Genomic DNA, 25,225 nt, shown 5'->3' on the forward strand with positions numbered 1-25,225 from the left:
TTTTGAATAAGTTATGCAAAATTACCCCTTGATATGGGGCAGTGTAATGTGTTCATTATTTTGCATTACTAGATAAAGAAAAGTTGTATTGATTGAAGGAAGTGAGTCTGATTATAACTGTTGCTTTGTAAGTGCACTTGCTGTCTGTGACATAAAGCAGCTTAATGATTTGTATCTGGCTTCATCTCACCAGGTGTGTCCTCAGTCTGACTTTGGAAAGTTTGGTGTAGCACATGTGTGTGTGCGAAAGACACGATATCCAGTTTGTATGTCAAAGGGGACACATTGTTACATCCCCTGGATTACGCAATTATAGAGATTGATATTGGACAGTGTGAGTGAGCAAAAGTGGTGTGGGGTCTACTTACAGTATCTACTAACACCACTGAACCCAAGAGAGTGTCAACGGTAGATCAGAATTTGTAATGGGCATAGATTAGGGATTCAGCCTGGGTTCTTCCTTTTTGGTGTAGCTTCGTACCACACCAGGCACTGCACTTACCTAATGAGCAATGTGCAAAGCTTTTACAATTACATTTGATTGCAGACAGTATGTGTTTCAGCAACTGAAAGTCCATCGTTATAGCAATTGATTGATTAAAGGATACAACTGCGTGGACAAGCACCATTACATTTACAGGACTTCTCCTTTTTACACATACCAATTAATGAGTTTTAATTATCTTTATTTTCCAGTAATTTGGTCCTTTGCTGAATCCAAAAGGCATTCATTTCACTGACAAAGGGTCGAAGCTTCAAGCAGCATAGTAATGGCAGCCAAAGGGATACTTGAGTTGTGCACTGTCAACTGTGCAGTTAGTCTTTGTATTTTTAATTCTGTTCCCCTTCCCCTGAGACTTGTTATGGAGGAGTCCTGCAATTACCAATTATCTGGGCACATGGAAACCAACTAAAAAAAACTAACTAGAACGTGTTAAAGAGTGAGCACTTTTCATTTAAAGTGTGTATCTTTACAGTTCTCTCTTACAGTATTCACTGACTTCATCATAAACAGTTTCTGCCAATCCAATTTGTACAGACATCTTCATTTCTCAGCTGTGGAACTAATGAGTAGCAAATGTTAAACTTGTATAGAACCTTGGTTAGACCTGACATCTGTAGTGGGTAAGATGTTAGAGGGTATTCTGAGAGACAGGATCGACGGGCATTTGGAGAGGCAGGGACTGATTAGGAACAGTCAGCATGGTTTTGTGAGAGGAAAATCATGTCTCACGAATTTGATTGAGTTTTTTGAAGGGGTAACCAAGAAGATAGATGAGGGCTGTGCAGTAGACGTGGTCTACATGGACTTTAGCAAAGCCTTTGACAAGGTACCGCATGGTAGGTTGTTACATAAGGTTAAATCTCACGGGATCCAAGGTGAGGTAGCCAATTGGATACAACATTGGCTTGACGACAGAAGACAGAGGGTGGGTGTAGAGGGTTGTTTTTCAAATTGGAGGCCTGTGACCAGCGGTGTGCCTCAGGGATCGGTGCTGGGTCCGCTGTTATTTGTTATTTATATTAATGATTTGGATGAGAATTTAGGAGGCATGGTTAGTAAGTTTGCAGATGACACCAAGATTGGTGGCATTGTGGACAGTGAAGAAGGTTATCTAGGATTGCAACGGGATCTTGATAAATTGGGCCAGTGGGCCGATGAATGGCAGATGGAGTTTAATTTAGATAAATGTGAGGTGATGCATTTTGGGAGATCGAATCGGGCCAGGACCTACTCCGTTAATGGTAGGGCGTTGGGGAGAGTTATAGAACAAAGAGATCTAGGAGTACATGTTCATAGCTCCTTGAAAGTGGAGTCACAGGTGGATAGGGTGGTGAAGAAGGCATTCAGCTTGCTTGGTTTCATTGGTCAGAACATTGAATACAGGAGTTGGGATGTCTTGTTGAAGTTGTACAAGACATTAGTTAGGCCACACTTGGAATACTGTGTACAGTTCTGGTCACCCTATTATAGAAAGGATATTATTAAACTAGAAAGAGTGCAGAAAAGATTTACTAGGATGCTACCGGGACTTGATGGTTTGACTTATCGGGAGAGGTTAGATAGACTGGGACTTTTTTCCCTGGAGAGTAGGAGGTTGAGGGGTGATCTTATACAAGTCTATAAAATAATGAGGGGCATAGATAAGGTAGATAGTCAAAATCTTTTCCCAAAGGTAGGGGAGTCTATAATGAGGGGACATAGATTTAAGGTGAGAGGGGAGAGATACAAAAAGGTCCAGAGGGGCAATTTTTTCACTCAAAGGGTGGTGAGTGTCTGGAACGAGCTGCCAGAGGCAGTAGTAGAGGCGGGTACAATTTTGTCTTTTAAAAAGCATTTGGACAGTTACATGGGTAAGATGGGTATAGAGGGATATGGGCCAAGTGCAGGCAATTGGGACTAGCTTAGTGGTATAAACTGGGTGATATGGACATGTTGGGCCGAAGGGCCTGTTTCCATGTTGTAAACTTCTATGATTCTATGATTCTATGACCACACTTGGAATACTGTGCACAGTTCTGGTCTCCTAACTGTGGAAAGGATATAGAGGCACTGGAGAAGGTGCAAAAAAGATTCAGAAGGATGATATCAGACTGAAAGGATATACTTATCAGGAAAGGCTGAGGCTCATTTCTCTCGAAAAGAGAAGGCTGAGAGGGTGGCCTGATAGAGGTCTTCAAGATAATGAAAGGGTTTGATAGGGTAGACGTACAGAAAACGTTTCCACTTGTGGGGAGTCCAAAACTAGAAGACTTAAATATAAAAGTCACTAATGAATCCAACAGGGAATTCAGGAGAAATTTCCTTACCCAAAGAGTGGTAAGAATGTCGAACGCGCTACCACAAGAAGTAGTTGAGGCAAATAGCATAGATTCATTCAAAGGGAAGCTAGGTAAGCACATTAGGGAGAAAGGAATAGAAAGGTATGCTGATAGGGTTGGATGAAGTAGGAAGGGAGGAGGCTCATGTGGAGCATAAACACCAGCAAAGACCAGTTGGGCTGAATGTCCTGTTTCCGTGCCGTAGTTTCGATGTAATTCAATGTAAATGGCATTTTCTATACAAAGGATAGATAATCTATCCACATGCAACAATTAGCTAATAAAGTCTCCTCCGCATGTCTGCGATGTGAAATGAATGTGTGCAGTCTTTTTTTTAATTCATTCATGGGATGTGGGTGTCACTGGCGAGGCCAGCATTTATTGCCCATCCCTAATTGCCCTTGAGAAGGCGGTGGTGAGCTCCCTTCTTGAACTGCTGCAGTCCATGAGGTGAACGTATTCTCACAGTGCTGTTAGGAAGGGAGTTCCAGGATTTTGACCCAGCGACGATGAAGGAACGGTGATATATTTCCAAGTCAGGATGGTGTGTGACTTGGAGGGGAACGTGCAGGTGGTGTTGTTCGCATGCGCCTGCTGCCCTTGTCCTTCTAGGTGGTAGAGGTCGTGGGTTTGGGAGGTGCTGTTGAAGAAGCCTTGGCGAGTTGCTGCAGTGCATCCTGTAGATGGTACACACTGCAGCCACGGTGTGCCGGTGGTAAAGGGAGTGAATGTTTATGGATGCTTTGACAAGCGGGCTGCTTTGTCCTGGATGGTGTTGAGCTTCTTGTGTGTTGTTGGAGCTGCACTCATCCAGGCAAGTGGAGAGTCCATCACACTCCTGACTTGTGCCTTGTAGATGGTGGAAAGGCTTTGGGGAGTCAGGAGGTGAGTTATTCGCCACAGAATACCCAGCCTCTGACCTGCTCTTGTGGCCACAGTATTTATGTGGCTGTCTTAACACAGTTCCTAGTGGGCACAAACATGCGATATAAAACTTTCCCAAATTCAACACCAATTGAATGAAAGGACTTGAAATTTATATGCACCTATCATGTCCTCGGGACACACCAAAGCAGAAAGTGAACCATCAGCCTGTTAATGAGGCCTGGGAGTTTAAATATCCCGGGCCTAATTTCTGCAGCAGCGGGTGAGTTTAAAATCAGGGCCTGGGTATCTTTTTTTTTATTCGTTCATGGGATGTGGGCGTCGCTGAAATATAAAGTGTTCCATTGCCCAGTTCTAACATCCCTCACCTTGATGAGCAAAAATTCAGGGAAAAAAATTGAAGATTCAGTCTGACTACAAATTGACTGGTTGTACTTTGACGAATTTAAATCAGGAAAATGGCTTGGGTGAGATAAATAGGCTGGTGTTTGAATAGACTCTGCTCCATTAGACCTTGCATCTAAGATTGTATCCACTCTAATGCCTAAAAGGACACTTATACATTGATGCAAACAGGGAAAATGATTCCTACACTGAGATCGATGGACCAAAATTAAACGTTATGGGAGTTAAATTGGATAAGGCCACAAACCGGGTGCGGGTACCGTGATCCGCCACTAACCCGGGCCCGGTGCTTCCTGCGCAGGCAGAACGTGAACTTCATGCTGCCTGCTAATTAGAACAATTCCTCCGTGCAGCCAGCTCTACCCGCGCTGCTGAGAGGCTGCACGGAGAATCAGGAAGCCCGAAATGGGGTGTGGCCAGCACTCGTCACAGGCAGCCTGCACCTCTTAAAGGTGCAGGTGTACATTTTAAAGGGCAGGTGCACAGTCTACTGGGAGGAGGGATGGCGGGACCACTCTTCTCCGATGATGCACTGGAGGCCCTGGTGGAGAGGGTGGACAAAAGGAGGGCCAACATGTACCCGCAGGGTGGCAGAAGACCCTCCAGACTCCAGCTTCCCAGACAATGGCAGGCTGTGGCCCAGGAAGTGAACGCCAGGAGCATGGCACCACGCACGTGGGTGCAGTGCTGAAAGAAGTTCAATGATTTGACACGAGTGGTCAATGTGAGTGAATGCAAGTGTCAACCAGCTGCACCACTGCTCTACGCATCACACACCCCCATCACCCACCCACCAACAAACACTGCCCATCCACTGCCCATGCACTTGGCATGCTGCACATAGTACCACACTTGCAGGCCACACAACCATCACTCACAGGTCACACACACTGGTAGCTATTCAACCATGACAGGCGCATCACCCAGACACCTTGCAGGATACTCACTGACCTCTGTCTTGCAGGAGAAGGTGGCGCATAACAGCCGGCAGCAGGAGAGACCTGAGGGAGGACGGGAACACCTACACGGCCTCACCCCCATGGAGGAGACCGTGCTTTGGATCATTGGGCAGGCCATCGCAGCAGCGTGTCCACATGCTACGCTGGAGGTCCCGATGAAGGGGGTCTCTGCTTATCTAATGCTCCTTCTCCTTTCCCACATCTCCCTCCTCACACAATCTTTTCTGACTTACATGCTGCAGATGGTGTCAGCACGCAGGTCTTACTTGCTCCTCTCCCCGCTCCACAACTCAACCTGTTTCCTTTTGTCATTGCAAATACCCAAGAACTGGAGCCGGCACCATCCGAGGAGCAGGAGGAGGAGGAGGAGGAGGACACTGAAGTCACACTGTCACTTGACCTTACACTCGCATCCACCAGCTCAGAGACTGATACTGCTGGCCTTTATATCTAGAGGACTGGAGTACAAGGCGGCAGAAGTTATGCTGCAGCTATACAAAACCCTGGTTAGACCGCACCTGGAGTACTGTGAGGAGTTCTGGGCACCGCACCTTCGGAAGGACATATTGGCCTTGCAGGGGGTGCAGCGTAGGTTTACTAGAATGATACCCGGACTTCAAGGGTTAAGTTACGAGGCGAGATTACACAAATTGGGGTTGTATTCTCCAGAGTTTAGAAGGTTAAGGGGTGATCTGATCGAAGTTTATAAGATATTAAGGGGAACGGATAGGGTGGATAGAGAGAAACTATTTCCGCTGGTTGGGGATTCTAGGAGTAGGGGGCACAGTCTAAAAATTAGAACCAGACCTACAGGAGCGAGATTAGAAAACATTTCTACACACAAAGGGTGGTAGAAGTTTGGAACTCTCTTCCGCAAAAGGCAATTGATACTAGCTCAATTGCTAAATTTAAATCTGAGATAGATAGCTTTTTGGCAACCAAAGGTATTAAGGGATATGGGCCAAAGGCAGGTATATGGAGTTAGATCACAGATCAGCCATGATCTTATCAAATGGCGGAGCAGGCACGAGGGGCTGAATGGCCTACTCCTGTTCCTATGTTCCTATGTCCCTTTAGAGGCTAGGTTAGAGGAGGGATCTGCACATGGTGAGACACCGAGCACAAGTGCGCAGGAGCCAAGGCAGGGGAACAGATACCACAGGTGCCAGCTCGCTGGAGGATGAGGTCGCTCACTAATTCTGCTGCAGAGGTGTCAGATGATGACTTTGATGGGCCAGGCTACAGAAGACGGCTGATAGGTGTACACCACCAAATGCTTGGTGCACTGGAAAACCTGCCAGAGAGCCTGCACACAATGACAAGGGGCATGGAGGAGTAGATCTCCAACTTGACACAGGACTTTGCGCAGAACTTGGGCCCATCCTTTCTCACATGGAATGGGTGGTCACCTCCATCAGCACACCTGTGGAACCCAACATGATGCAACGCCTGATGGCCGATGTCGCAGCTTCCATTGCAGCACAAAACGATGTGATGAAAGGTCTGCAAGCTACGGTTGCTACTCAGACTGCTACAATGGAAGCTCAGACTGCTGCTATCATGGCTCTGGGTACCACTATGGAACGGGGCTCCCAGGGCATCACATCACTCCAGCAATCTGTTCTCCAGATGATCAGCAAGTGTGCTGAGGCACTGCTCCAGGAGAGTGGCAGTGGCACCTCCGGATGACAGCATTCCTGCTCCCACCTCTGCCACTCCGCCCGTGCCCTTGCTGTTGCCTATCAGCCAGCCAGGTCAGTCTGCTGCAGCCCATGCTGTGATGGTGCAGTCTGAAGCCGGGCCCTCATGGCCCAGAGCTGCTCAAGGTCGTCTTCCAAGGCCATCTGCAGGTTCCTCAATTGAAGGTCAGCAGCCTGCCACCACCCATGCTCCAGCCACTGAGGATGCATCTTGCAGGGGCACTAGGAAAGATAAAGGCACACGAACAACAGGCACTAAGGGAATGTACAAGGGTGAATAGTCTCCTTTTGTTTGCATAGTTTAATTTGTTAATTGATAAATATCACTTTGAATTTGCATTTGGTGGTGGTTTTTTATTTCTGCGATGAGCTGTGGGAGAAGGCAATGTGTAATCAGATGGAGGGCAGTTTGATGGTCATGTGGGAGCAGATAGGTGGGGAGTGTAGGACTGTTGGTGACTTTGGAGATGTCGTTCACATCATTGGTACCGAGCACAGATCAGGCGAGCACGCAGATCCTTTGCAGACAAGGCGTGTGTTCCCTGTTGCTCACTTGCGTCTTCCTCCACTTCCTCCTCCAGCTCCACCCTCTCCATCTCCTCAGCCTCGTCCTCCTCAGCCTCGTCCTCCTCCTCTGGCTCAGGGTCTTGCCAGATCATCGGTGGCAAGGGCTGGTCCCTCATAATGGCAAGGTTGTGCAGCATGCAGCATATAATGACAAATCTCCCCACCCGCTCAGCAGAGTACTGCAGGGCTCCTCCAGAACGGTCCAGCATTGTTTGAGGAGCCCCACAGTGTGTTCCATGACGTTTCGTGTGGCAGCATGGCTCTCATTGTAGGCCTGCTCTGCACATGTGCGTGGGTTCCTGACCGGAGTCATGAGCCACTACATGAGGGGATAACCTTGTCACCTAGTAGCCAGCCTTTGACCTGCCGAGCTGGGTGAAAGATAGCTGGCACGTTGGACTGACACATAGCGAAGGCGTTGTGACTGCTCCCAGGGTAGGGGGCATTGACCTCCATGATTCGATGCGTGTGGTCGCACACCAGCTGCACATTCCAGGGAGTGGAAGCCCTTTCAGTTCACAAAGACGGCCAAGTTGATATGTGGACACGCAGGGCAATGTGCGTGCAGTCAATGGCACCCTGCGCCATGGGGAAGCCAATAATGCGAGCAAACCCTCGTAATCGCTCGTTATGCTTGTCTCTGTCAAGAGGGAATGTGATGAACCTGTTCCGCATCTCGTATAGAGCCTCCGTGACCTACCTTATGCAGCAGTGCACTGCAAACTGCAAGATGTTGCACATATCGCCAGCAGAGGCCTGAAAGGATCCAGAGCCGTAGAAGTTCAGCACCATGGTTACCTTCACAGCCACAAGCAATGCTGTCCTTGCTCTGCTCTGAGGCTGTAGTTGTGGCCGCAGCAGTTGACAGATCTCCGTCTTGGCCTCCTTGATGAACCTCAGCCGCCGCATGCAGTGTTCCTCGCTCATGTTGAGGTAAGGGAATTGGTCTCGGAAGGCCCACATTCCCTGAAAGTCCTAACGGGATATGGCCTCCTGCTCAGTGCCCTGCGCTTGCTCCTCCTCCCTCTCCTCGCAGCTTGACCTGCTGTGCGTGGCCTCCCTGCATGCTCCCAGTTGTGTTCAATGCCCAGCGGGAGGCCTAGCAGACCGCCCATGGTTACCAGGAATCTTGTTCAAACACTGTTATAACTTTCCCAACCGTATGGCAGTACCTGCCAAACCACTCTCAAATGTACTCTAGCAACTCTCAGTAAGTATCGGGAGTTTCAAAAAAAAGTTCCTATTCTACCAGCAGCCAGAAGCAATAATCCAGCAACTAACCTGCAGCACCTGTATCATTCCTTTAAATAGCGCTGGTTGGTTGCGGGGCGGGGGGTCCTCCAGGCATTCTAAGACATGTTCAGGTGTGCATGGTTAAGACTGTGCGTTGAGTGGAGCGTTAAGTCCCAAAATGGTATCTATCACTTTAAATCAGCGTTGCATACTGATTGTATGCATTTTCTCCCTACTTTAAATGATGCCAGCTTTCATTCTCTACGCATGTGCTAATACCTTTACCAAGATGGTGTTCAGCGCACGTCGCGCTAGAAGCATGCATGCACATCCAAGACGCCATCTTGAGACTCCAGGAGGCCGCGTAGCGCCAAAACAATGGGTGCTTCACGGCCCAATTTCTAGCCCTGTGTTTCAAAAAGCGAGGAGACCGCAGCTGGAGCTATTAGATTCATTGACCTGAATTACGTCTTCAGTGGCAGGGCTTGACTTAAAATTAGTTAATTATTTCTTGGTTAATAAGGGTCAAGAAGGCACAGCCTCTCATTTGGAGTTGTTAACTTGTAGAAGTTTCTCTCTTCCCCTGTGGTTATTATTCATTCTGTGGGCTCTGTAAAAGCGTAGCCTGATGTATGCTGTTGCTTGAAGGTGTTGAGGTGCAGTGACCCGTAGCACATGGGTTTTTAAACTGGGGTCACTAGGTTCTCAGATTCTGCCCGTCAGGGGCCAGATATTCTGCATTGCGGAAGTACAGTTCCTTGAGAATATTGTTTTGTAGTTGTTGATGTACTGGTGTGTTATTTCTGTTGCAGTAAAATTATTTTTAAAAAATATATATTTTCTGCGATGACAGCAATGTTTTCCTTTGATAATTGACTGTGTCTTTCAGAAGCTAAGACCAGACAACCCTGCAGGGTGCCAAATACTTGCAGGGCCACTGGGAGTGTGTCAGTATTTGCAGGGTCCCTGGGAGTGTATCAGTATTTACAGGGGGTCCCTGAGAGTGTGTCAGTATTTGCAGGGTCACTAGAAGTGTGAGCCTATTTACAGGGGGTCCCCAGCAGTGTGTCAATATTTGCAGCGAGTGCCTGGGAGTGTGGCAGTATTTGCAGGGGGTCCTGGGAGTGTATCAGTATTTGCAGGGGGTCCCTGGGAGTGTATCAGTATTTACAGGGGGTCCCTGGGAGTGCGTCAGTATTGGCAGGGTCCCCGGGAGTGTGCAAATATTTTTAAAAATTCGTTCATGGGATGTGGGAGTCGCTGGCAAGACCAGCATTTATTGCCCATCCCTAATATTTTCAGGAGGTGCCTGAGAATGGGCTTTCTTCTAAATGAGTGACATGCTAGGCCATTTCAGAGGGCAATTAAGAGTCAACCATGTTTAAAGTCCTCATGATCTCCTGAGATCAGGATATAAATGCAAACTTTCTCATTCTTTCTTTGCATGCGGACAAGGGAGAACTTTGCAGGATGTCACGGGATGAGAAATCACCTTGCTTCATTATGAGCCCTTAGCATCTGGAACTAATATTTAATTGAGGCCACCTCCGATATTGGTGCATCAACATCATTGTTAGATCAATGGCCTTGTCCCATTGCACTGATTGTTACATTTGGCAAATATAAGAATCATATTTTTAGGCTGTCTCACAAACAAATTTATCTTGAAAGCAAAAACATTTTTTTTTACTAAAATTCACTTCAGATTTTTTTTTTCCTTTAACTGAAGTCAAGGTTTGTGAGAGAATTTTCCGATCGTGTTCTCCAGACTGGGAGCTTCTCCCGCTGCTGGCGCATAATGGGAATTTGGGCATGGGCTGAGCATAATGTTCAAAATGCTTAAACGAATGGTCAGAAAATGGTCCAAAATGTACCCGCCCCCCACCAAGAGCGAGGCTCCCTGCCAGAAGTCTAAACATGACCCCTTCAGTATGATTGTTCAACTTACAGTAGTGTTGGAGTGAGCCTTTGGCTCAGTGGTAGTATTCCTGCCTCTGTAGTCGGAAGGTGCAGCATTCGATCCCCGCTCCACACAGTCCCGGGCGAGTGGAGACCGGAGCTCCGGCTCTGAATTCTGGGTTGACATCCAGTGGGATACTCACGGCTGGTGGGTGTAGGTGGCCCTCCCCCCCAACACGTGAGTTTTGAAAGCCTATAAAACCGTCCCGCAGTATAGGACTAACCACCCTGTCGGCTGGTATAAAGATGGGTACAGCCTTCACATCGCGGCCTGTCAGGCTGTTAATCAGCCTGCAAATCCTTCCACTACTTCATACTGTTCTTCAAAGGAAGGATCGCAAAGATATAAAAAAAACATTAACAATAGCGTTAGTAAAGTTAAAAGTAGAAGTTCCTTACCAAAGCATCAAAGACGAGGATGTCGTACTTCTCGGTGTGGGAATGCTCCATCATGATGTTGAAGAGTGCATCCAGGATGTCCTGGAGGAACTGTAATTGTGCACAGTGATGGATGAGACGTTAACTTATTTTAACGTTTTGACGTTCTTTACCCCTAGCAACCTCTAAGAGATGCGTCAACACATGATTAGGTGATGCTGAACATTTCCAAAGATGGGAATCACGCATGTCTTTGCCACTTGGAAACAACAAACTGAGCTCTTCCCCACAATATATGAACACTCTGTGCAGATAATGACCATCTCCCAGAACGTTGAAGTGGAATTACTTGTAGATTTCAATGAGCTGTACCTACTTACCTACTCTATTTTACCAGTTAAAGGGCGTAGAAATGTTAGGATCAGGAATAGGCCATTCAGCCCCTCAGGCCTGCTCCGCCATTCAATCAGATCATAGCTGATCTGTACCACAAATCCATTTATCGGCCTTAGTTCCCTATACTTTGATACTCTTACCTAACAAAGACAATCAATCTCAGTCTTGGAAGCTCCAATTGTTCCAGCATCCACAGCCTTTTGACGGAAAAAGTTCTAGATTTCTACTACCCTTTGTATGAAAAAATACTTCCTGATTTCACTCCTAAATGGCCTGGCTCCAATTTTAAGATTATATCCCCTCATTCTTGATTCCCTCATATGCTTCCAGTTTGGGGAAACCTGTAAGTGAACTCATTGTGAGTTGGACACCATTAACTGCATTGGTGAACAGATCTCATTGCAATAAATTCCATGGTTAATATGAGGATTTAGTATTCCAGGCATAAAGTTTCTGCAGTGGGAACACACATTGGGAATTTGGGCATAGAGGTAATTAATTTAGACAGAAAACCACGCAGGCTATGAATCATCAAACTTACTGCAGAGATTCTATCTGATGTTGACAAGATTGCTCGTCTGCACTGGCAACAGTTTACTGTTCACAGAATCATCGAATCATACAGCACAGAAGGAGGCCATTTGGCCCATCATGCCAGTGCTGGCTCTTGAAAGAGCTATCCACTCTTTCTCTATGACCCTGCAAATTTCTCCTTTTTAAATATTTATCCAATTCCCTTTTGAAAGTTATTACTGAATCTGCTTCCACCACCCTTTCAGGCAGAGCATTCCGAATCATAACAACTCGCTGCATAAAAAAATTTCTACTCATTCCCCCCCCATGTTTTTTTGCCTATGAATCAATTCCCTAACCAAGAATTCCCTTTTGACCCTTGCTCTGGTGCAGCTCTCAATGCTTTCACCATTTCAGTAGTGTCATCCAGGTGAGGACAACGGGTCCTCGTGCAGGATGACACCAAGGTTTAAAAGAACGGGAGAGTTAGACAAAGGTTAATCAAGACACCAAGCTTGGGTTTTAAAAAGCCTATCGATTTGATGACGAGTTAAGGAGTTCCGCAGTTTTGAGTTTCGGGAGAGATTCAGAATAACTCAAGTCGGTGTACTTTCTGAGGACTGATCAATTGAAGTAATGTGACATTACATAATAGATGTGAGGTTCCAATTATGTTTGTAGCAAAGATAATGAGTATGTCTGAGGAGAATCTTACTGATTCATAGTGAACGGGCAGAGATGATCTTGAGCATGATGTGCTTATTACTGCAAAAATTAAAATTTGTGTAATTTTTCAGCTTTGAGTATTTTTTTTTGTCTTTGCTTCATTTAATTCTGAAGGTCACAGATAGTTGGACCTCAAATTTGGAGGCCATGTGTTGGCAATCTATAAAAGTGTCGTGCAACATTACAGTCCACTTTTGTTTCAAAGTTGCTTAATTCAAATTATCTGGTCATTCCGATTTTAGCACTGACTCCTAATTGTTACTTGCATTGCTTAATTTTAATTATTGGATAATTCAAATATTTTATTGTTAAGAAATTATCAGGAGCTGACTGTATAAGATATCATAAGACCATAAAAGATAGGAGCAGGAGTAGGCCATTCGGCCCCTCGAGCCTGCTCCGCCATTTAATTAAATCATGGCTGATCTGATTTTTACCTCAACGCCACTTTCCCGCCCTTTCCCCATATCCTTTGACTCCCTTGCCGATCAAAAATGTATATATATCAATTTATAAGGGTTCTGAGGAGTAGGCCGTTCAGCCCCTCGAGCCTGTTCCGCCATTCAATTAGATCATGGCTGATCTGCATCTTAATTAGTCATTGATAAAATCCACTCGGCTCCCTGATTTTGGTCCTGCCGTTTGGGAGGAGCACTGGATGGAAGACTGCGACTTTCACAGAGAGAGGACTAACGGGCACCTCCCCATAGCACGGACGTATCTCCGCAATAGACTCCAAACCAGCTCGCATTTACGTTCCCTGTGGATTCTGACTCAAGATGAACAGGCTTTAAGAACCATGTGGTATGAGGGGACGCAAACAATTCAGAGGCGAACAGAGAAGAAATAAGTTTGCAAGTTGTCCCGCCCTATTGAGAAGCTTTGAGACACAGATGATTCTGATTGAGCTACACCTGACCGTACCTTAACTACCTCTTCTCCATCCACTATCTTCAGTTTCTCCAAGTTTTCTTGCAAGAGCTCAGGTTTGGTTCTCCACTTCAGAAGGCCCAGTAAGCCCACTGTATAAAAGAAAGCGCCAATGATTATCTGTGCCAGTCAACGTGGTTTAACTTAAGCCAAAAGCAAAATACTGCAGATGCTGAGAAATCTGAAATAAAAACTGAAAATGCTGGAAAACACTCAGCTGGTCAGGCAGCATCGGTGGAGAGAGAAACAGAGTTGATGTTTCAGGTCGATGACCTTTCATCAGAAGATGTTTCCAGCATTTTCCAGTTTAACTTAAGCTTTGTTGCACTGAATATTGCCTCACACAGTCAGTACGTTTAGGGGGAAAAGGGGTTTTGTGCCACGTATGCGGGCTCTCTCAAAAAAAAGTGCATTTATATAGTATTTTATCACATTGCCTCAAAACGTTTCATATCGAGGATTATTTTTGAATGTGGTGATTTGTGCTGCAGATAATTGCAGAAGCCATTTTTTTGGTGTAGTTGATTTGAGGGAGGCCCAAGCAGTTGGCCAGGACACGAGGCGAGCTCTCTGCTCTTATTCAAATACTGCCAAGGGATCCTTCACATCTGCCCAAACAGGTAGATAGGGCCTCAGTTTAAAACCTCAGCTGAAGCATGGCTGCACACCCTCAGTACTGCACCAAAGCATCAACCTAGATCACATGCTCAAGTCCTGGAGTGGGACTTGAACTCACGACCAGGCCCATAGGCGAGAGTGATGCCAACTCGATTTTTGCTAAATACTTTCTACTTCTCACTGCAGAATTTCTTTTTTGTGATTTTTCAGTATTACACAAAGAACGGGCAGAAATAGTGATGCAAGTGTTAGAAACAACAACATCAACAACAACTTGCATTTATATAGCACCTTTAACGTATTAAAACGTCCTAAGGTGCTTCACAGGAGCGTTACCAAACAAAATTTGACACTGAGCCACATAAGGAGGTATTAGGACAGGTGACCAAAAACTTGGTCAAAGAGGTAGGTTTTAAGGAGCGTCTTAAAGGAGGAGAGAGAGGTAGAGAGGTAGAGAGGTTTAGAAGGGAATTCTAGAGCTTAGAACCTATGCAGCTGAAGGCACAGCCGCCAATGGTGGAGCGATTAATACCGGGGATGTGCCAGAAGCAAGAACTGGAGGAGCGCAGAGATCTTGGAGGGTTGTAGAGCTGGAGGAGATCACAGAGATTGGGGGGGGGGGGGGGGGGGCGGCAAGGCCATGGAGGGATTTGAAAACAAGGATGGGAATTTTTAAATCGAAGTGTTCCCGGGCCGGGCCCCAATGTAGGTCAGCGAGCACAGGGGTGATGGGTGAATGGGACTTGGTGCAAGTTAGGATACGGGCAGCAGAGTTTTGGATGAGCTCAAGTTTATGGAAGGTGGAAGGTGGGAGACCAGCCAGGAGAGCATTGGAATAGTCCAGTCTAGAGGTAACAAAAGCATGGGTGAGGGTTTCAGCAGCAGATGAGCTGAGGCAGGGGCAGAGACGGGTGATGTTACAGAGGTGGAAGTAGGCAGTCTTGTGATCGGAAGCTCATCTCAGGGTCAAATAGGACGCCAAGGTTGCAAACAGTCTGTTTCAGCCTTAGACAGTGGCCAGGGAGAGGGTTGGAGTCGGTGGCTAGGGAACGGAGTTTGCAGCGGGGACCGAAGACAATGGCTTCAGTCTTCCCAATATTTATTTGGAGGAAATCTTTGCTCGTCCAGTACTGGATATCAGACAAGCAGTGTGACAAATGAGTGACAGTGGAGAGGTCGAAGGAGGTTGTGATGTAGAGCTTGGTGCCGTCAGCGTACATGTGGAATCTGACTTTGTGTTTTCAGATGATGTCGCCAAGAGGGAGTGTGTAGATGAGAAATAGGAGGGGGCCAAGAGTAGGTCCTTGGGGGACTCATGAGTAAACAGTGCTGGAGCGGAAGGAGAAGCCATTGCAGGACAGCCTCTGGCTACAACTGGATAGATAATTATGGAGCCAGGCAAGCGCAGTCCCATCTAGCTGGACGACGGACAAGAGGCATTGGAGGAGGATGGTGTGGTCAACCGTGTCAAAGGCTGCAGACAGGTCGAGAAGGATGAGGAGAAATAGTTTACCATCTTCACAGTCACATAGGATGTTATTTGTGATGTGGAGATGCCGGTGATGGACTGGGGTGGACAAATGTACGGAGTCATACAACACCAGGTTATAATCCAACAGCTTTATTTGAAATCACAAGCTTTCAGAGCTTTGCTCCTTCGTCAGGTGAGCCCTTAGCGGGAGGGCTGGGTGAGAAAGTTGGCGAGAGAGTAGGATGGGGCAGTTGGGGTTGCTGCTCGTAATGAGGCAGCGACGAGTGTCTCGGTGGGCTCTTCAGAGGATGCCAAAGGAGGCACAGAGGGAAGCTGTAGGCTTATCTAAGAGGGGATCAAGGCTGGGACGGCGGCAGGAGAGCACTGTGTAGGTGTTAAAATGACATATTTTCCCAGACAGTAGTGAGCCCCTGGAATACATTGCCGGCTGGTGTGGTGGGTACTGATTCTCTGCCCTCAAGAGGAAGTTGGAGCGGTTCCTGACTGGGGCAGAGATCGCATTACATGGAAGGTAAATAGATTAATAGATAACACTTGGTCCATGTGATCTCCTGGACTGGTTTCAATTGCTTGAGGGGGTTGGAGAGGAATTTTATAGGCTATTTTTTCCCTTACTGGCCCTGCCCTTTTCTCTGTTTATTGCATCTCCCAAGAGATTACATGACTGTGGGGTGGGGAGGGAGGGAGTGTTTAGACAATATGCTCCGGCCATCATGGTCTGGGACAGGCTTCATGGCTCAGCTGGTCTTTTCCTGCCTGTCAATTTTGTATTTCATATACGCCTGCCTCACATACATCAACGCACAAACCTATGATCTTGGGGTCCCCCCACACTCCCCCCCCCCCACCCCCACCCCCCACCCCTTTGTGCTCAGCCTCAAAATTGAGAACGATTCTGAGCTACAGCTTCAAACTGACACTGGAAAAAAAATTGGAGGACTACATCTCACTCTTCACAGCAGTATCAATAATACCACGTGGGCACCTGAAAATCTGTCTAAATAAACATTATTGACACGCTTTCTGTGCTATGCAAGTAGAACGCTCGTCGAGGGGCTTCTGCTGTGTGGAAACCCAACTGCTTATGCCACCAGCCGGTCACCACTCTCTGTAATACTCCCCCTCAGTATGTGCCAGCGACGAGTGCTGGTCAATTAATTATCTTTCTCTCTTAGACGTCTTAATTCAAAATTGTACAAGATTTTTGTCTTTTTGGGCTGCTTAAGATTGCACCTTGAGGCCTCGGGATGGGAGAGTGGGGCTCATGTAAGATTAAATGAACGTTTCCCATTAGTTCCCAGATATCTCACGTCGTTGGTCTTAACAGATCTCAGTGGTCTGATTTGGGATTTATCCACCAATGAGGAAACAGCACTAAGATCCTCCAGGCCCACGAAAATCACTCAGGATAAACCAGCGAGCAAAAAATATAAGAGCAAATAGGGCTGAGTTTGAATTCCCTTCATTACAACAGTGACCACACTTCAAAAAGTACTTAATTGACTGCAAAGTGCTTCGGGATGTCCTGAGGTCAAGAAAGGCACTATAAAAACATGCAAGTCCTTTCTTTCTTGAATTGCCTATGTAGCTCTATAGATATCTGATCAATGCAGTAACTGTAGTAAACTGGCCATCCCTCACTGTCACTGTTTTCGCATGGATCTCTTGGAGTGCATCACAACTGTCCCCTCACATCTGACTCCCAACACTATACGATTTAATTTGAGAAGAAACTCTGGCATGTGCGTACCATTCTGCGTGAGTTTTGTGGAGCACACAAGGGTTGCGATGACGAAGGTGTCTCTGGAATTGTTCGAAAGGCCTCCGCCTAAAGAAGTGTTGCTACGACTGAGTGTAGCGCCTTTGTAATCAGAGAACTGGCGGGTGGACTGCAGCCGCGAGTATACACTGGCATCTTCCATCTTCTTGCTGTCGCCCTGCGAACCGGTAACAAAAAAGAGAAATAGATGAGATAATATTTATTTTAAAACAGGTGGGCTGAGTGGGTAAATGCATCACATGGTGTTGTATTAAGCCAGTATAGACCATTGTCGAAGTTTCCAGATTCGATCCTTGGTCTGTGCTGAATCAACTGATCTTACCGAGGGGCACTGGTAGGGAGCTCTACAGCTGGTCTCAGTGCTCCTGGGCTAGGGAGGGGACAAGACAGTCAGAATCCCCTGATCCTGATGTTTGAGGAGATGTGCGATGCCCCCCACAGGAGAGGTGCCAGAGGGCTGCTGGGGCTTGTGGAACCGTACCCCAACGTACATTGCCACTTTTACAAGAGGAGGGAGAATTGATCGCTCTTTAAAGTTAAAGGAATAATCAAAGATTGAAAACAAAAATTCAGACTGGCCACCAATTAAAATGGGCCCTCAAACCCCAAGATACTTTTTCCTCAATCACCGTCAATTAAACAACTAACAGGAGGAGGCTCTGTGAACATCCCCATCCTCAACTACATCAGTTCAATGCATGTAGTATATAAATTGAGTCTAGACTGCTCAATGTAATCAGATCCACTCCAACTGAATTATCATGCTGAAATGGCCATCTAAGGATATGACAGCACTTTATAATCACACATAGGTATGTGGCCATTTTGGATGCAATAAGGTGTACAAAGAAATACACAGAAACAGTATATTCATAGAATCATAGAAAGGTTACAGTGTGGAAGGAGGCCATTCGGCCCATTGTGTCCGTGCCGGCTCTATGCAGATAGTCCCTCTCCCCCGCCCTATCCCCGTAGCCCTGCAAATTTTGTCCTTTCAAGTATTATCCAGTTCCCTTTTGACGGCCATGATTGAATCTGCCTCCACTACCCCCTCGGGCAGTACATTCCAGATTCTAACCATTTGCTGTGTAAAAAAGCTTTTCCTTATGTCACCTTTGGTTCTTTTGCCTATAACCTTAAATCGATGCACTCTGGTTCTTGACCCTTCCACCAATGGGAACAGTTTCTCTCTATCCAGAACCTTCATGATTTTGAATACCTCCATCAAATCTCTTCTCAACCTTCTCTGATCCAAGGAGAACTACCCAGCTTCTCCAGTCTATCCACGTAACTAAAGTTTCTTTATGTGCGGTGTTTCTGCCTCAACAACTAACCCTGGAAGTCCCGTCTTCACACTGAGGACACCATCCAACTTGTTGTGTGGCACTACCACCATGCTAAATGGGATAGATCCAGAACAGATCTAGCAGCTCAATACTGGACATCCATGAGATGCTGTGGGCCATCAGCAGCAGCAGAATTGTATTCCAGCACAATCTGTAAACTCATGGCCTGGCATATTCCTCACTCTACCATTACCAACAAGCGAGGGGATCAACCCTGGTTCAATAAGGAGTGTAGAAGAGCATGCCGGGAGCAACACCAGGCGTACCTAAAAATGAGGTGCCAACCTGGTGAAGCTACAACACAGGACTACATGCATGCTAAACAGCGGAAGCAACACGCTATAGACAGAGCTAAGTGATTCCACAACCAACGGATCAGATCAAAGCTCTGCAGTCCTGCCACATCCAGTCGTGAATGGTGGTGGACAATTAAACAACTAACAGGAGGAGGCTCTGTGAAAATCCCCATCCTCAATGATGGCAGAGTCCAGCATGTGAGTGCAAAAGACAAGGCTGAAGCATTTGCAACTATTTTCAACCAGAAGCGCCGAGTGGATGATCCATCTCGGCCTCCTCCCGATATCCCCACCATCACAGAAGCAAGTCTTCAGCCAATTCGATTCACTCCACATGATATCAAGGAATGCTTGAGTGCACTGGATACAACATAGGCTATGGGGCCCGACAACATCCTGTAGTGCTGAAAACTTGTTCTCTAGAACTAGCCGCATCTCTAACCAAACTATTCCAGAACAGCTACAACACTGGCATCTACCCGACAATGTGGAAAATTGCCCAGGTATGTCCTGTCCACAAAAAGTAGGACAAATCCAATCCGGCCAATTACCGCCCCATCAGTCTACTCTCAATCATCAGCAAAGTGATGAAAGGTGTTGTCAACTGTGCTATCAAGCGGCACTTACTCACCAATAACCTGCTCACCGATGCTCAGTTTGGGTTCCGCCAGGATCACTCGGCTCCAGACCTCATTACGGTCTTGGTCCAAACATGAACAAAAGAGCTGAATTCCAGAGGTGAGGTGAGAGTGACTGCCCTTAACATCAAGGCAGCATTTGACCGAGTGTGGCACCAAGGAGCCCCAGTAAAATCGAAGTCAATGGGAATCAGGGGGAAAGCTCTCCAGTGGCTGGAGTCATACCTAGCACAAAGGAAGATGGTAGTGGTTGTTGGAGACCAATCATCTCAGCCACAGGGCATTGCTGCAAGAGTTCCTCAGGGCAGTGTCCTAGGCCCAACCATTTTCAGCTGCTTCATCAATGACCTTCCCTCCATCACAAGGTCAGAAAGGGGATGTTCGCTGATGATTGCACAGTGTTCAATTCCATTCGCAACCCCTCAGATAATGAAGCAGTCCGTGCCTGCATGCAACAAGACCTGGACAACATCCAGGCTTGGGCTGATAAGTGGCAAGTAACATTCGCGCCAGACGAGTGCCAGGCAATGACCATCTCCAACAATAGAGAGTCTAAACATCTCCCCTTGACATTCAATGGCATTACCATCGCCGAATCCACCACCATCAACATCCTGGGGGTCACCATTGACCAGAAACTTAACTGGACCAGCCACATAAATACTGTGGCTACAAGAGCAGGTCAGAGGCTGGGTATTCTGTGGCGAGTGATTCAACTCATGACTCCCCAAAGCCTTTCCACCATCTACAAGGCACAAGTCAGGAGTGTGATGGTATGCTATCCACTTGTCTGGATGAGTGCAGATCCAACAACACTCAAGAAGCTCAACACCATCCAGGACAAAGCAGTCCGCTTGATTGGCACCCCATCCACCACCCTAAACATTCACTCCCTTCACCACCGGCGCACCGTGGCTGCAGTGTGTGCCATCCACAGGATGCACTGCAGCAACTCGCCAAGCCTTCTTCGACAGCACCTCCCAAACCCATGACCTCTACCACCTAGAAGGACAAGGACAGCAAGCACATGGGAACAACACCACCTGCACGTTCCCCTCCAAGTCACACTCCATCCCGACTTGGAAATATATCGCCATTCCTTCATCGTCGCTGGATCAAAATCCTGGAACTCCCTACCTAACAGCACTATGGGAGAACCTTCACCAGAGGTACCGCAGCGGTTCAAGAAGGCGGCTCATCACCACCTTCTCAAGGGCAATTAGGGATGGGCAATAAATGCTGGCCTCCCCAGCGATGCCCTCATCCCATGAATGGATAAAAAAGTGAATCCCACAGCCCTCCAACTCTCTGTATGAATAAGTTTCTCCTGCCCTCTGTTCTAACTCTCTGACATTTAATCTTTTATCCATGGCCCCTCATTCTGGACTCCTTGACTACTGGAAACAGTGAGTAACAATCTACCCTGTCCCATCCTTTCATAATTTTAAACATTTCTATCGTATCATCCTGTAATTTGTGTTCTAATGAAAAAAGCCCCAATTTTTCAATCATATTTGTATTTCCTCAGACCAGGCAGCATCCTAGTGAATCTGAGTTGTACCCTCTCTAAAGCCTCAATATCCTTCCTATAGTGTGGTGCCCAATACTGCACACAATATCCTAACTGAGGTCTTATTAAGGATTTATATAGGCTCATCATTGCCTCTTGGCTTGGAGGATGCAGGCCGAATTGTTGTAAATACAACTGACAAAATCGGCACGTCTAGTCAAATTAAAAATACCCTATTACCAGTGAAAAGGGGAAACTACCCCAGGGGAAGACTGGTTTCAAGAAGAGAAGAATATTCAGCAGTTCTAGCCCATGCAATTATTGAACCAATAAAAAGCAGCCACTGTTTTGTTAAAGTTCGACAGTGTCATAGTGAAGATAAATCTATTTCCAATGAATGATTCTCTAGACGGCTCCTGATAGTTCTCGATACTGCAGACGGAGATCATTCAACATGCACTTTATCTACTGAAAACTATTTATTGGGGAACTGTATTGTCAGTCAAACTAGTGAGCCCATGAACAATATTTGAAACTCTACTGGAGCAAGTACTGAAAGAGCTTCATTGTACTCGGATGACATCCTTGTTTATGCCCAAGGTTTTGCCAGTGAAGTTACAGGGGCTCCAAGAGTTATCTGGCAGGTTCTATCAAGCTGAACCTGACGCCCCATTTATATTGCAGAACCACTTTTACTTGGGCTCTGTGACCCGACTTGTGAGTACGATCAAGTACTCCTTAAATCACTGCAGGGCAGTGTTAAAACCTGCAGGCAGGTTGGAATTATGCAGGATGGGGGGGTCAAAGGTTGTGTAATGGTGCAAGAGTTTTGAGCAATCTTTGAAACTCCTCTTCACATCTGCTGTTAAAACCCTCATCCACACCTTTGTTATTTCTAGACTCGACTATTCCAAAGCTCTCCTGGTCGGCCTCCCACATTGCACCCTCCGTAAACTTAAGCTCATCCAAAACTCTGCTGCCCGTATCCTAACTCACACCTAGTCCCGTTCACCCATCACCCCTGTGCTCGCTGACCTACACTGGCTCCCGGTCCGGCAACGCCTCGATTTTTAAAATTCTCATCCTTGTTTTCAAATCCCTCCATGGCCTCGCCCCTCCCTATCTCTGTAACCTCCTCCAGCCCTACAACCCTCAGAGATCTCTGCGCACCCCATCGCTCCACCATTGGCGGCCGTGCCTTCAGCTGCCTAGGCCCTAATCTCTGGAATTCCCTCCCTAAACCTCTCCCCCTCTCTACCTCACTCTTCACATTTAAAATGATCCTTTAAACCTACCACTTTGACCCAGTTTTTGGTCACCAGTCCAAAACTCCTTATGTTGCTCGGTATCAAATTTTGTTTGATAACGCTCCTGTGGAGCTTCTTGGGAGGTGAGTTTCAAGAAATTGCTGAATTTGAGCATAAGTTACGAATTAAACTCGTCGCAGAAAGTTAGGTCTGGAACTTAACAGCGTAAGTATCCTGTTAATGATGAGATTTATGTTCCTGCAATGCCTTTCAACCTCTCCAGCCCAGAATGGGAACAATTGAAACTGCTGCGTCTCATTCCTACAGCTAGTAAATTGTTCTTAGAGATTTTTAATTTTTAAAATTTAAAATTTTTACATTTTTTTCTTACTTTTCCTTTCTGTCTCTTTTTTCTCTCTCTTAATCCAATCTTTCTTTCCCTCTCTTTGTATCTCTTTCTGTACTTGATTTAACTCTAATTCACTCTATTTCCTTCTCCATCGTTCCTCTGTTTCTGTTGCAATCCTTAAATCTCATTGGTTAAGGAGATAGACTGTTGGTCCCGGCGTTCACTAAGGTCCCAGATGCCCTGTTGTCCTTGCCGCGCCGTTACCAGCTCGCACTTCCAGCAACTTATGGCACAAAAAATTTCGAGCTGAAAGGTGCAGGAAAAAAGTCTAACTAACCGGGCACACCAAGAGGTGAAAATTCTGGGCCACTGACTCGTGCTGACGAACGAATCGATGGCCCAGGGGCAGTGAGGACAAACTTAGCACCCAACCCACCGCCCTAATCCAGATCAGCTAACTCAGCGCAGACAAGAGATTGAATCTGTGGCCTTCCTGCTCTATGTGGTTCCGTTCCACACTTGGCAGTACGCTTGCCAAATTTAGAGCCAAGCAGCAGAAAACACAGCAAGTGTTCCAATCACCCAATCACCGAGAGCATTTGTGTGTGAGGAGAGGGGCATTTGCTTGTAGTCATAGAATCATAGAATAGAGGAGCCTTAAGGAGGCCATTTGGCCCATCGTGCTTGTGTCATCTCATAAATCCTGAGCACTTCTCTAAGGTAAACCATGACAGTAGGTGAAAGGAGCATAGACCCAAAGTGCTGAACATAGGTCTGATGTCAGGCAGAATTCCTTTGAAAAAAGGCATGACTGACATATCAGGGTAGAGACTGAAGGTGAAAACAGTCATTTAAGTTGCTTCTGGATGCTGTGATGGGTTTGTAGGGTTTTCTACTTTGATGGATGAGCTTCAAATCCAGCCCAGATTCATGGGATGAAAGTCTCATCTTTGCTGACAGTAAGGCTCCACACATCCCCTCCAAGTCACACACAATACTGACTTGGACATGTATCGCCATTCCTTCATCATTGCTGGGCCAATAGCTTGGAATCCCCTACTTAACACCATTGTGGGAGTACCATCATTTAAGTCCTGCAACAGTTCAAGGAGAAGGCCCACCATCCCTTCTCACGGCAACTAGGGATGGGCAATAAATGTCGCCTTTCCGGCATCACCCACATCCCGAGAAATAATTTTTAAAAAGTGTCTCAATCCTGTTCTGAGTGGGCATTTGCCCACAACACAAATCTGCTCCTAATTTGGTAGTCTTGGTTAGAGAAACCATGGATGGCTGTTGTCGGAATGGAAAGATGTTGCAACAAGGGACATTCTCCCAGGATTGGAGCTGAGGTATATTTTCAGGATAGAATAGAGGGAGCTTTACTCTACTTGTGCTACACCTAAACTGGGAGTGATTGATGCTGATACTGGGTGCTAGAAATGGACAATGTTCCATTCTCAGCATCAATATCCCTCACTTTGATGAGCAAAAAATTCACCAAAGCAATATAGCTTAACCAATATATAGTTACGTGGTGCAGGTGGTAATCCAAAATCTGCTATATACAACTAATAGACATTAAGCTACTTTCAGGAGATAAACCTGAGACCAAAAATTGGTAAAACAAGTCCACTTACCTTGTACACTAGCAGTTCATGAGAGCCATCTTTCAGTGTTGTACCATCATCTTTCATCAGTCTTACAAAGGCCATTGCAAAATTTTTTTCACTCTTGTCTTTCGCTGTAAGTCACAAAGAAAGCAAAGCCAATTAAAGCTGGGGGCCTATGGAAGAGTGAGGGGGAAAAATGGGTGAGGGGTGAGGGGAAAGAGTGGGTGAGGGGCGCGGGGAAAGCGTGCGTGAGGGGCGCGGGGAAAGAGTGCGTGAGGGGTGAGGGGAAAGTGTGCGTGAGGAGTGCAGGCGGGGAAAGAGTGCGTGAGGGGTGCGGGGAAAGAGTGCGTGAGGGGTGCGGGGAAAGTGTTCGTGAGGGGTGCGGGCGGGGAAAGAGTGTGTGAGGGGTGAGTGGAAAAAGTGTGTGAGGAGTGCAGGAGGGGAAAGAGTGCGTGAGGGGTGCGGGGAAAGTGTGGGTGAGGGGCGCGGGGAAAGAGTGCGTGAGGGGCGACGGGGAAGTGAGGATGAGGGGCGAGGGGGAAGTGCGGATGAGGGGCGAGGGGGAAGTGCGGATGAGGGGCGAGGGGGAAGTGTGGATGAGGGGCGAGGGGGAAGTATGGATGAGGGGCGAGGGGGAAGTGCGGATGAGGGGCGAGGGGGAAGTGTGGATGAGGGGCGAGGGGGAAGTGCGGATGAGGGGCGAGGGGGAAGTGCGGATGAGGGGCGAGGGGGAAGTGTGGATGAGGGGCGAGGGGGAAGTATGGATGAGGGGCGAGGGGGAAGTGTGGATGAGGGGCGAGGGGAAATGTGGGTGAGGGGCGAGGGGGAAGTGTGGATGAGGAATAAAAGGTGAATATCTTTA

At 46.9% G+C, this 25,225-nt stretch overlaps 1 protein-coding gene across 1 annotated transcript in view; it reads right to left on the reverse strand.

Moving 5' to 3' along the window:
• The window catches only part of LOC137332588 (dedicator of cytokinesis protein 2-like), a 555,930-nt gene that overhangs the window by 394,432 nt on the left and 136,273 nt on the right, over positions 1-25,225 (reverse strand). The window contains exons 17-20 of the mRNA XM_067996525.1: positions 24,391-24,494; positions 17,335-17,521; positions 13,469-13,566; positions 10,931-11,020 (exon numbers count right to left, since the gene is read on the reverse strand). Coding sequence (XP_067852626.1) covers positions 10,931-11,020; positions 13,469-13,566; positions 17,335-17,521; positions 24,391-24,494 — 479 coding nt within the window. The remainder of the gene's footprint in view (positions 1-10,930; positions 11,021-13,468; positions 13,567-17,334; positions 17,522-24,390; positions 24,495-25,225) is intronic.

Source organism: Heptranchias perlo, chromosome 14 (assembly GCF_035084215.1).
Source record: "Heptranchias perlo isolate sHepPer1 chromosome 14, sHepPer1.hap1, whole genome shotgun sequence".
Classification (NCBI taxonomy): domain Eukaryota; kingdom Metazoa; phylum Chordata; class Chondrichthyes; order Hexanchiformes; family Hexanchidae; genus Heptranchias; species Heptranchias perlo.